We start from the raw sequence: 12,980 nt of genomic DNA on the forward strand, positions 1-12,980 counted from the left end.
ACACCATCTAAAGTGACGTTTCAATTAGTTGTCTACGATTTTTCTTTTCCAAGTAAAGAATGTCTTTCTCCATGCTGAATTATTACAAATAACTCCTTTATTTCTGTTCCCTCTCCCCTCAAATGTTTGAAGTCCACATCAACAAGGAAGGAAACGTCTATGACTCCAGCTATGAAACACGTAAGCAGCTACTTCTGACTACATTGAGGCAGAGCACACACAACTGAGAAGAAGCATAAGGAGATATACAAGAACCATGCATAAAAACCTTATGCGGCCAAGGCTGGGCCTCGTAGGTATCACTCATTTTAATGATATTATCTTCTTTTGAAAGTATAGGATGAACCCATGCTCAAAACCTTTCTAAAGCATTTTGAAAATACAGCTCTGCATGTGGCACTTCAAAACAAGTTGGCACAAGATGAAGAGTGACATTTGGTCTCTGGTCTGTGGAGGAGCTCAGGGCTCCTAAGGAAGGGAAGTGAGCGCCCGCGGGCTCAGGGTCCCGGCTGGTTTATGCTATTCTTATTTTTCAGCATGGTGTCCTCGTAATGACTAGCTCCAGGGGCAATGATGGCCTCTAAAGGTAAGCCCTGCTGCTGGTAGCCGTAGTTGACGTTCCCGCAGGGGAAGTGGCGCAGCCTGAACAGGGGCACCTCCTTCATGCTGGCCGTCAGCGAGGACGGCTCCAGGAGCAGTGAGGCCCCCGCAAGTCTCCCGGTGGCAACGTTGGGTGGGACAGTACAGCTCCCCTCACTTCCCAAGTCTCCTCTCTCCTGTTGCTCCTTCTTGGCTGGAGGATTGTTCTTTTTGGTGGGTTTCTCTGTAAACCATGAGCCATAGGTTGGGTTCCACAAGCTGGTCGGTTTGTTTCTGGATCCCTGGACCTTGTGCAGCTCCGATGGTGGGTTGGACTGAGAAAATGCCATATTAATATGTCCCCCCTCCACGGCCGGTCCTCTGGGGACTCGGACAGAGACCTCTGCAGCTGTGGGTTTCTTCAGGGCTTTGCCGGAGGAAGTGGTGGGCAGAGGAGGGGGTGCGGCCGGGCTGTGCGCTGCCTCCTGCTTTACCTGCTGGGGAGAGACCAGGAGAGGAGCAATCCCCTCAGGGTCTTTGGGCCTCATGGGCACTTTCTCTTCCTCTTCCATAAGTGGACCGTATTCTATGGGTAAGGCAGTGTTGATTACATCAGGGTCCTATGGGTAGGAGAAATGAACTGGTTAAAACTGAGTCACAGACAAAAACTGTTGGATCTGGAAGATATCTTAGAGATGATGTTATCTAAACTTATTTCACAGACGGGGACACCATTTAGAATTTATTAGCTTATAGGCACTGGGGAATAAGAAATGAATGGAAACTCATTCTTACCCTTGAAGACCTTAGAGGATAAGCTCTATAATGGAAGTGTGTACAGACTGCTAGGAGAAGGTGCTGGGACACACCCAGTGCCCAGGACAGGGGAGTGGGATCAGGAAAGACTTTGCAGAGGAGGAGATCTTTGGCCAGATTTAACAGTTTAATGGATAAAAAAAATATTATAAATTATTTTTTTGTTATTTCAGTCCATTCCCAATAAGATCCTTCCGAATGAAAAATTTTTTTTATGTGTTTGATTTTAAGTGTGTGGGGGGCTGGGAGGGGTGAGGAAGGGAAAGACGCATCCCCCTGTTGGCTCACAAGGTTTATTTTTTTGTTCTTTTCCTAACTACCCCCAGTTTCCATCATATTTGGATGGATTACACTTGATTATGACTTTTTCTGTGTTGTATCACCACACGTGCAGATACCATAATGTTCTTTACTAGTTTGGATGTGATGGGACCTTTGTGGAACCCAGGAAATGCAGAAGTGCTATGAGGCAAACCACTGGCAAAAACAACCTTGTGCTCGATCATTTTTACAGTGATAGATTGTAGCATAGAAAAGCATGAACAGTTGCCAGAGGTTTAAGGAAAATTTGTGGAATAATACAAATTTGGGGAAATTCATTGATATTTCACACAAATTGGGTATAGACCCCCATTACTTGAGTTTAGCAGAAAAACTAGTCTAGTATTCATTAGTAAAAGAGTTTAAGAATTAAAAAATAACTAATTCTGATTTTTATTCTTTAGTTCCCTCTCTGTTTATTATTAATTTCCACAGTGAGTCATTTAAAATATGCTTATGTAAAACTGCCTGCTCTTACATACTTTGAGAAAGGTACTCTGAAGAAGGCATATGTATTTAAGTGGGTGTATTCCATTCTTATCACAACATAATAACCTAAAATGCCATTAAACAAAGGCCTGTGAAAGAACCTCCAATAACTTGTTAAATGAAGTCCTTCTAGATGAAAATGCCATTTCACCTACCAGAGCTGAAAGGCCTGTGAGGATGGAATAGGGAGGCTAGAAAACGACTATATTTTGGGAAATCGTCTATATTTTGGAAAACGTGTCTGTCTTGTCACAATGAAGAGGAGTAAATTCAGAGAGGTAGTGGTTCATTGTGCGACTCTTCCAAAATATTCTCAGAATCAGATATCCTGGCAGAATGAGAGCCAAAATAGAGGGAAAGAAAGCAGATTCAGGGAAGAGAGGAGATAACCTGGCAGAACAAAGTCCCTGATGGGGCAGCTGGTAGAGGGGCTGTGCCCAAAGAGGAGGAGGGGCATGGCAGTAAGGTGGGAGAGGCTGCAGAGGCAGGTAAGTCTGTATGAGAGACGGGGAGGAAACGGAGGGCATTCTCACTTGATAGCCCCTACACACTTGACGGGGTAGGATGCATAGCTGTCTGCTGAGAATGAGGGAGAGAAGTGAAAACTTAGAGTCATTGCTGAAGGAAATGCAAGAGAGCTCTGTACAGAGAGCCACGAGATGGCTAGAAAACTTCATGACTTGGGCGACCTCTCCAAGCCTTCACTCCTCATCTGTAGAAAGGGGGGAATATTTTATGTTTCTTGATGAGGATAAAATGAGATACATGAAGAGCGATTTGTGTAGTATAAAAGCTATACAATGCTATTCATAGTATTTAAATTTCTCCAGGTTAATTTGGATTTTTCTTTCCCTTAATCCCTCTGACATATGTAGAAGAACATATAATTAACAATTATATGCTGTTAATTATTTCACACATTATTGTTTCTCCAGCCAGGCTATAAGCTATTAGAGTGCATTCTATACTTCTCTGAAGCTCTAATTTTGTCTAATAAGACATTAGGTACCCAGTAGGGACTTGGTTAATACTTGTGAATTGAATTGATTCCTTAATATTACTGGAGTGTCTGGCACTGTGTCATGTGCTGGTCAAGAAAGTGGAAGTTACTAGTATTTATTTTACGAAATGAGCAAACTGAGAAACCGATCCTTTCATTTTATAGATAATTACTATTCATCCTCATGATCATAATTCTCATTCTCTGACTGGTTTAACTTTTATTTCATATTTTGGTATTTGCCACCTTTAAGACTTTTCCATATAGAATAAATGTTGGCCAAGGGGAGAATGTTTATACCTGGGTGCAGTATTCAATCCTCTCCAAAATTATGGCAAAGTTGGGCCTGTCTTCAGGCTGATGTTGCCAGCATTGAGTCATTATCCTGTATCTAAAAGAATAAGCACATTTATTAAAATCAGGAGCAGCACAAGGATGAAAAAGACATTTCTTCCAGCACTTTTCTAAATGGGACCAGAGGTGCCACAAACATCTTTGAGGGTGGTAACTCATTTAGGTCCCATGTTGTTGGCATATGCTGCCCCCTGCTGATGGGCCAAGGAATACTGCCCAGGTGTAAAGGTATATACCAAAGATCATTAACGTAGCTATCCTAGTATTTACATTAAATATAGCTCCTTTCATTCCATTCCTGAATTAAAGCCACTCTGGGACAGGATGTTGTAATTATATTTCCCATCTGCCTTGCTTGTGGCAAGGAGGTGAGGAATGCCAGACAGGACAGCAGAAAATGTAGGGAATGGATATATTTAAGGGAGACTCAGACATATGGTGCTGGGCAGCAGGCGTTAAGTCTGGGACACAAATGCTTAGGAGGTGCTTGAGGATTGTAGACCTGGTGAGTAATAGCCTCCAGCCAGACAACGGATACCTTTTCTGGGATGTCATTATTGCTTTTGAGGGGCTGGAACACTAACCCATCTCATTGAAGTCACAGATGCATTCCTATCTTGGGGCATATTAAAAGGGTAGCCATCCTCCCCTTCATCTTAAAACAAAGAAGCATATGTAGTTCCAGGTATTTTTTTGAAAAGAAAAATTGTGCATAATAACTAGTGGAAATGTTTCTGAAAGAGTCATACACAGGCCCAGGGCAGTTCTTAGGTGGGTCCATCCGTCCTCCACTGGTGACGAACTCCAAAACTTCCTGGTTGCTTTTGCTAGGGTATGGCATATATCCAAGAGAAAATATTTCCCACAGCAGCACTCCAAAGGACCTGGGCACAGGACAGAAGATATGGATATGGATATGGGCACACACACACACACACACACACACACACACACACACACACACACACACACACACACACACACACACACACACACACACACACAGACATTGTGAAATTTTAATCTTTTTTTCATTGTAACTTTTTCCATAATAGAGAACTCTTAAAGTGCAGAAAAATAAAAAGAGTGAGAAAGTACCACATGTGATGCTCCATTAAAATATAACCACTGTTAACATTTTGTCAGTCAAGGTTCTGTGTTTAGATTTTTTTTTTTACTTAATCGCAGTTATAGTCAATATACAATTTTGAACCTTGATTTTTCGCACATTGCATTATAGCATAAACATTTCCATGCTAATACATTTTATAAACAGCATTCAAAATGGCTGTAAAACATTCCATTGAATAGTTGTGCCATAACTTGCCTTATCATTTCCACATTGTTTTCAATTTTCAAAATATTTAAAACACTGTGATGAACATTTTTTGTGCATTTTTAAAAAGGATATTTCTGTAGGATAAATTTGGCAAATTACTAGATTAGGATAATCTAGTTAAATCTAGGATAATTCTAGTAGAATAACTAGAGCAAAAGAAAATGCATATTTAAAAATACTTGGTACAGGTTGTCAATTTGATTTTCAAATATGTCACTCTGTTCATCTAGCAGCATCTGTACCTCTCACCATATACTAAAATCAACTCAAAATGGATTAAAGAATTGAATATACATCCTGAAACAATAAAACTTCTTAAAGAAAACATAGGAGAAACACTTCAAGAAGTAGGACTGGACACAGCCTTCATGAATACGAACCTCAAAGCACAGGCAACTAAAGGAAAAATAAACAAATGGGATTATATCAAACTAAAATGCTTCTGCACAGCAGAAGAAACAATTAACAGAGTTAAAAGACAACCAACAGAGTGGGAGAAAATATTTGCAAAATATACATCTGACAAAGGATTAGTATCCAGAATATACAAGAAACTGAAACAACTTTGCAACAAAAAACCAAGTAACCCAATTAAAAAATGGGCAAACGAGCTAAATAGGCATTTCTCAAAGGAAGATATATGAATGGCCAACAGACACATGAAAAAATGCTCAACATCACTCAGCATCCGGGAAATGCAAATCAGAACCACACTGAGATACCATCTCACCCCAGTTAGGATGGCTAAAATGCAAAAGACTGTGAATGATAAATGCTGGCGAGGTTGCGCAGAAAAAGGAACTCTCATACATTGTTGGTGGGACTGCAAAATGGTGCAGCCTCTATGGAAAATGGTATGGAGGTTCCTCAAACAACTGCAGATAGATCTACCATATGACCCAGCTATCCCACTGCTGGGAATATACCCAGAGGAATGGAAATCATCAAGTTGAAGGTATACCTGTTCCCCAATGTTTATTGCAGCACTATTTACAATAGCTAAGAGTTGGAACCAGCCCAAATGTCCATCATCAGATGAGTGGATACGGAAAATGTGGTATATCTACACAATGGAATGCTACTCTGCTATAAGAAAGAGTGAAATACTGCCATTTGCAACAACATGGATGGACCTAGAGAGAATTATACTAAGTGAAATGAGTCAGGTACAGAAAGAGAAATACCACATGTTCTCACTTATTTGTGGGAGCTAAAAATAAATAAATAAATACACAAACAACCTGGGGGCAGAGGGAAGGGAAGAAGACACAACAATTACAGTTCCTTGAAGTTGATACAACAAGCAAACAGAAAGGACGTTGGGAGGGAGGTTTCGGTAATGGGCCACAATAATCAACCACATTGTATATTGACAAAATAAAATAAAATAAAATTAAAACAAACAAACAAAGAAACAAACAAAAAACAAAGTTATTCACTTCATCATTAATAAGGTGTATGATTAATGGTTTGTGCCAGTATTACCAGGCCTGTCCATTACTGGTAATGGACTTTGAGAAAACCCATTTCCTGGTGCCCAAGAGTTAAATTACTCTTTTCAAAACATACCAAACTTCCAATACATGCAGAAGTATTACATGCACAATTTTCCCACCATTCTTTAAATCTAAACTAAAAAAAATAAAATAAAAAATACTTGGTACAGGTTGTCAATTAGATTTTCAAATATGTCACTCTGCTCATCTATCAGCATTGTGCGAGAGTGCAGCAGACCCTGTCACCAGCATTGAGTATTCTTATTCATAATGGGAACTTTCGCTGATTGATTTTAAGGGACAAAATGATGAAATATTCTAAACTATGTTTATTGACTTGATAATTAACATGACAATGTTTTTCCAAGTGTTAATTCATTTCAGTTTTCCTCCTATGACTTGTCTGCTCATACCTTTTGCCCATTGTCATCCACTGGGGCACATTGTTTTGATATCTATCAATTTCTTTTTGATTTGTAGACACTTTATATAGCAGAGATGTTAACCTTTTGTCAAAGTTTCAAATACTCTTATTAGTTGCTTTCTAGTTCTGCTTTTAGCATACCAAAGATTTTTATTTTTAGGTAGTCAAATCTATTTTTAAAAAAGTTTTATTTCCTCCATTTATTTTACAGTTATGCAATCTTCCCTTCACCAAAGATTAAAAAATATTTGCTATTTTCTTCTAATTGTTTTTGGTGTTCTCTCTTCTAAAATCCAGTTGGAATTTAATTTGTTGTATAGTGTGAGGTAAGGATCTAAATTAATTTGTTTTTCCAAAGAACTACTCTTCAGACACTATTCATAAAACATGGTCCCCCTTACTTATTGACTTATGATTGAAAAGAGCTCTGTTTCTGGACTGTATTCTGTTTTACTTTTTGTGTATTTGTTTTAATATCTGGTGGGGCATTTTCTTTATTTCTCTCTTTTAAAAAAATGTATTCAGTTTCTCATCTGTTTTAAATGAAGTTCAAGATGATTTTTTATCATGTTCCAAAATAATCTCTCCCATGATATTTTTATTAAAATTTTACTTTAAACCCTTAATTTAATGATTACCTTTTTGACAATGAAAACCTATTTTTATGTATCTGGTTGTAGTTTTCTGATGATAATAAATATTACCACAAAAATTGTAGAGAACTGTAGCTACTTCATATTCTAAGGGATGCAAAATGCTTTTATTGTCATTATCTTGGTGAAATTTCAGAGACTCTGTGAGGAGAATTGGGCAAAGATATTGTCCATATTTTTCAGGTGAGAAGGTTGAAGCAGAGGTCATTATACAGCTAACCCAAGGCAGACTGGGATACATTACCAGACCCCTTGACTCTGCTACCTGAAAATTGCCTTTCACACACATTGCTCCTCTCTGGTGGTCTTTCTGCCCTCCAGGGCAAAACAAAACAGGCAAAATCAAATAAGCCAGAAACTGGCAGGAAAGTCTAAAGAATTACAGCTGTATGTTTTCTGCCTAGATAGTTAAATAGATTTAGATCATAGTATCCTTTAAGAGAACTAGTATATAGACTGCAAATAGGTGTTTACTTTCTTGATTTAGAGTTCAAGGGAGCAAGAAGTAGTGGTGGTCATAGACCTTTGATAATTTCAGGTAAGCAGTGTTGTCATACTTGCAAATAACAATGCAGGACACCCAGTTAAATTTGAAGTCCAGATAAAAAACAAATACTTTTTTTTAGTATAAGTGTGTCCCAAATATTGTATAGGCTATACTTATACTAAAAAAACTATTCACTGTGCATCTGAAATTCAGTTTAACTGGCCATTTTGTATTTTATCTAGAAACCCTACAGATAAGGTAAATCTATATTTGTATGCCGGATGGTTCTCCCACCACCTGTAAACCTGTCCTAAATAGAAGCAACAACGCCTGAAGCTTTGCACCGAAGCATTCAAATTCAAATTCAAATAAAAACAAATATTTATAAAAATCCTACGCTGTTTGTAATAAGCTTGCTCTGCTTAAAATTATAGAGATAGCATGAGCTATTGCTGATTAAGCTATTTTAAATATTTGAATCAATGAAGAGAACATAATCTGATGAAAAGGTTTTAAAATCACGAACTGTGCTGTATCAATTGTGCTTTGCTTTAAGAGCTGTTTTATTTTCCTTTTCTCATAATTTGAAGGTAGAAGATTGTCCCCAGGTGTGGTAGAGGGCAGGACATGCTCTTAGGAAAACCAGGAGCTGAAAATTAATGTAATAATGCAGTAATTGAAATAACAACAATTTAAATGTCCAGCCAGCTGATTCCTCTGTCTTTTGCAGTTCTGTGAGCCTTCTATTTGATTCCTGTATCAGGAATCTTCACTGACCCACTCTAATAGGCCACTCAAGCATAGCATGTTCAAACAGAACTCTTCCCTCTCCCAAACCATCTCCTCCCTCATTCTTTCCCAACAACGGCATCACTGCTCAAATGCGTGCTCAGTCCAAAAACCGAGGAATCGTCTTTGATTGCAGCCACCCCCTGCACACGCCCCCCATCCGACATCCAGCAGTCCTGTTAACTCCAGTTTCGAGATCCATCTTGAACCTGACCACTGTTTGCTTGCTCCACTGCCACCACTAAGCCAAACCCCTCTCATCTCTCGCCAAGAAATGTGCAGGATTTTCCTAACTGGTTTCTATCCTCACTTGCCCCACTTTAATCTCTTTTCAGTGGCAGCCAGAGTGAGTTTTTAAAAACAAAGATCATGTCACACTCAGGCTTACAGCCCTTCGCTGGCATGGCCTTGTGCCTAGAAGGAAATCCACATCCCCTCACCTGAGCGCTAAGGCCCCCCACGCTCTGCCCCTGCCTGCAGCTTCCATCTCAGCCCCACTCGCCCTGTGCTCGCCCCTCAGCAATCCTCAGGTAAGCTGGGCTTGCTCCCGCCTCTGGCTCTTCACACTTGACTTTCCCTCTGCCTGGAAAGCCTTTCTTTCTTGCAGATCTTTCTACCGTCTGCTCTTTCTGTCTTTCAGGTATTGAAACGTTAGGGGCCTGCCTTCTCCATCTTTGCCAGAACAGCCGCCCTCCGCTGCCCCCCACCCCACACTGTCCCCTCTCCTTGCTCACAGCACTTACCAGCATCTGAAGTTCTGTTATGTATTTGTTTAAGCGTTTTAATTATGAAATGATCTAAACTTTAAAAAGAAAAAGTGATCTTATAGATATCTATGTATCCAGATATTAATATTTTGCCTTATTTGTGATTTCCCTTTCTTTTTGAAGAAATAAAATAAATACAGGTAAGCCCTGCCTCCATCCCTTCCTCTCCCTCCCTCCCCATCACTGAAGTTAGAATGTATCTTTTCCTTGTATGTTTTCACACTTTTTATTAATGTGTGAAACCATAAACAATGAAGAATCTATTTTATAGATTTGTTTTTGATATTGTAAAATTACACATAAACGATAGCCTACTCCTTTTTGTAACTTGCTTTTCCCCCCACTAAACATTGTTTTTGAGATTTATCCATGTTGATACACAGAGGTTTAGTGTGTTCTTTTATACTGCTGAGTAGTTATCCATGATATAAGTAAACCACAGTGTACTTGTGTTTTTCCAACTTCTGCTTGAGGGATAGTTAGGTTGTTTCTGCTTTTTCTCTATTATAAACAATGTTGTAAATGAACATCCTTGCCCAAATCTATTGTGTCAACGTTTCTCTAATGTAGACGCTTAAAAGTACAATTGGTGGGTGGGTGGTGGGCTATGCGCGTACGTGTTCAGAACAATTGCTTAATTACTTGAATCAGTCTCTCTCTGGATACCTTAGGTTCCTTGTGCTCTAACTTTGGTGCGTATCAGAACCCTATGCTTGTTAAAATGCAGACTGATGGAGCTGCCCCTACAGTTTCTGTTTCATTAGGCCTGAGGTGGGGCTGAGAATTTGCATTTCTAACAAGTTCTCAGGTGATGCTGATGCTGCCAATCCACGAACCACACTTTAAGACTCACTCAGGTTGTTAAAAACAACAAAGGCTCTTGCTCACTTCTGCAATATGGAAAGGGGCACTGTGGCTGCACCATCCTATGACATTATCTCAGCCCAGGGCTTTCAGAATTTGGAGGACATTGCCCATCGTCTCTGGGCGTTTCCTGTATTGCTAAGATATTCGATTCTTGAAATTTCATGATGAAGTGCTCTTGTGTGGCTCTTTTTCTCCAGGGTGCTTGGCCCTTGGTGGATGCTTTCATTCTGGAAATTTATGCCTGCTCTGGGAAATCTTGAATTACTTTGATATCTTTATTCTCTTCATTTTCCCAGTTCTTTCTTCCTGGGACTCCTATTTTGTCAGCTAATTGAATCTATTGGTCTAATCCTGTTAATTTTATTTTTTCTTTCCTATATATTCCATGTTTTTGTAATTGTCTTATTTTCTAGAAGATTTATTAACTCTATATTCCAACCTTTCTATTACTTTTACATTTCTGTCATAATATTTAAAAAAAACAATTTTTTAGAACAGTTCAAATTGTGAAGAAATTGAGAATACAAAGTTCCCATATATTCAGTTCCTAGTAGTATTTTAAGCATTATGTTAGTATGCTACACTTGTTAATATTAATGAACCAATATTAAGGTTTTATTAAGTAAAATCCATACTTCATTCAGATTTCTTTAGTTTTTAATTGAATTTCCATTTTCTATTCCAGAATCCCATTAGGATATCACATTACATTTAGTTGTCATGTTTTCTTAGGCCCCTCTTAACTGTGACATCTTCTCAGACTTTCCTTGTTTTTGATGATCTTGGCAGGTTTAAAGAGTATTGGTCAGAGATTTTGTAGAATATTCCTCAATTGGGATTTGTCTGTTTTTCTCATGATTAGGCTATGGTTATGGGGTCTGGGGAGGAAGACCATGGAGAGAAAGTGCTATTTTTATCACATCATATCAAGGGTACATGCTATCAACATGACTTGTGACTGTGCATGTGGACCTCAATCACCTGGCTGAGGCAGTGCTTGTGCTTGTCAGGTTTCTCTACTGTAAAGTTCCTCTTGTCTCCTCTTTCCTACCCTTGTACTCTTTGGAAGGAAGTTGCTATATACAGCCCATGCATGCTTCAGGGGAGTTACGCTCCATCTCCCAGAGGGCTGCTGCCATCATATTTGTATTTCCAAAAGCATTTTCCTGCTAAAAGTATTTTTCTAGATAACCTTCATTTATGGTTGCAATAATTTTTATCTTTCTGAGGATATTACAGTTTTAAAAAACTTCTCCTAAGCTTTCTACATTTTTCTTGATCCAAGTTCCTTTTTATATGTTTGTTTCCTTTGGTTTAGAATCTCTACTCAAGTGTTTGTTGATTCTTGGCTGCCAGTTCATATTTTACTAGGACATTGAAAAGCTGGTGGATGCTCTGTGTAAGTGAGGCTTGTCAGCTGGCAGGCAGCCAGCTTGGCTGTTTCATAGGTGTATTAGTCTCCTGTGACTGCTGTACCAAATCACCACACCCTTGGTGGCTTAAAACAATGTGAGTTCATCCTCTCATAGTTTTGAAGGCCAGACATCTGAATGTGGTATCATTGGGCTGAAATCAAGGTGCAGGGCTGGGCTCCCCCCAGAGGATGTAGGAGAGAATCTGTTCCTTGATTCCTTCAGCTCCTGGCGGCTGCTGGATTCCTTCCTTTGTGGTCGTGTCACTCCAATCTCTGCCTTTGCAGTCACACTGCCTCCTCCTTATCTGTGAGTGTATGATCTCCCTCTGCCTCTCTCTTATAAGGACACTTATGATGGCATTTAGGACCCACCCAAATAGCTCAGGATAATTACCTCACCTTAAGATCTTCAATTTAGTTACATCTGCAAAGACCCTTTTTTCTTATAAGGTACCAATTACAGGCTCCTGGGACTAGGACCCGATTCCTCTGGGTGGCCATTATTCAGCCTACTTCCCTGGGTGATGCCACTCATCAGTATCTGCAGTATTCTCTTCACTGGCCAGTTTCTCCAAAGAGGAATTCTCCAATCTCCTGCCTGCCTGCCAGTGTTCTTGGTGCTGAGGGGACAAAGGGAGCCATGCATCCTTAACTAGGTAGACTTTTAAAAAATATTCCCCCACCCTTAGTGAGGACTGTGTCCCAAGACCAGAGAGTTGACTCTCAGAGGGAACCCTAGTCTTGTGCTGGTGATAGAGCAGGCACAGTAAGCAAGCTTCAGGGGGTGACGGAATGGGCTAGAGGATTTAGTTATTTTTAAAATAGATCTTTAACAAATTTTTCTGTTTTCTGCACCTCTACTTTCAATTTCTGAGCCTTTCTGGGGCTGTCAGGCAGAGAGAACCAGCCTGCTCTTGGACCTGGACTGTTGGTTTAGATACCAACTTTTAGTCTCCTCAATAAGGTACGCTTGTCAATGTCCCAATCTCCAAAATGTTGTCATCATCATCTTTGTCCTTGTGGTGTTTAATGCAATTAAAAAGATTCCCTTTACAGGTGTGTGTGCGCGTGTGTGCGTGCATGTGTGCATACTTTATGAGGGCGCTTGGGTTCAATCTTTCATTTAAAATTACATGTGGCTCTCAATGTGTAGTCCCCCAGCCAGCAATGTCAGCATCACTTGGG

General features: G+C 39.6%; 1 protein-coding gene across 1 annotated transcript in view; it reads right to left on the reverse strand.

Annotated features, from left to right (window-relative positions):
• Positions 1-497: 497 nt before the first annotated feature.
• ALK (ALK receptor tyrosine kinase) overlaps positions 498-12,980 on the reverse strand; it is a 731,313-nt gene continuing 718,830 nt past the window's right edge. The window contains exons 27-29 of the mRNA XM_063078008.1: positions 4,309-4,443; positions 3,506-3,596; positions 498-1,199 (exon numbers count right to left, since the gene is read on the reverse strand). Coding sequence (XP_062934078.1) covers positions 498-1,199; positions 3,506-3,596; positions 4,309-4,443 — 928 coding nt within the window. The remainder of the gene's footprint in view (positions 1,200-3,505; positions 3,597-4,308; positions 4,444-12,980) is intronic.

Source organism: Cynocephalus volans, chromosome 14, assembly GCF_027409185.1.
Source record: "Cynocephalus volans isolate mCynVol1 chromosome 14, mCynVol1.pri, whole genome shotgun sequence".
NCBI classification, from domain to species: domain Eukaryota; kingdom Metazoa; phylum Chordata; class Mammalia; order Dermoptera; family Cynocephalidae; genus Cynocephalus; species Cynocephalus volans.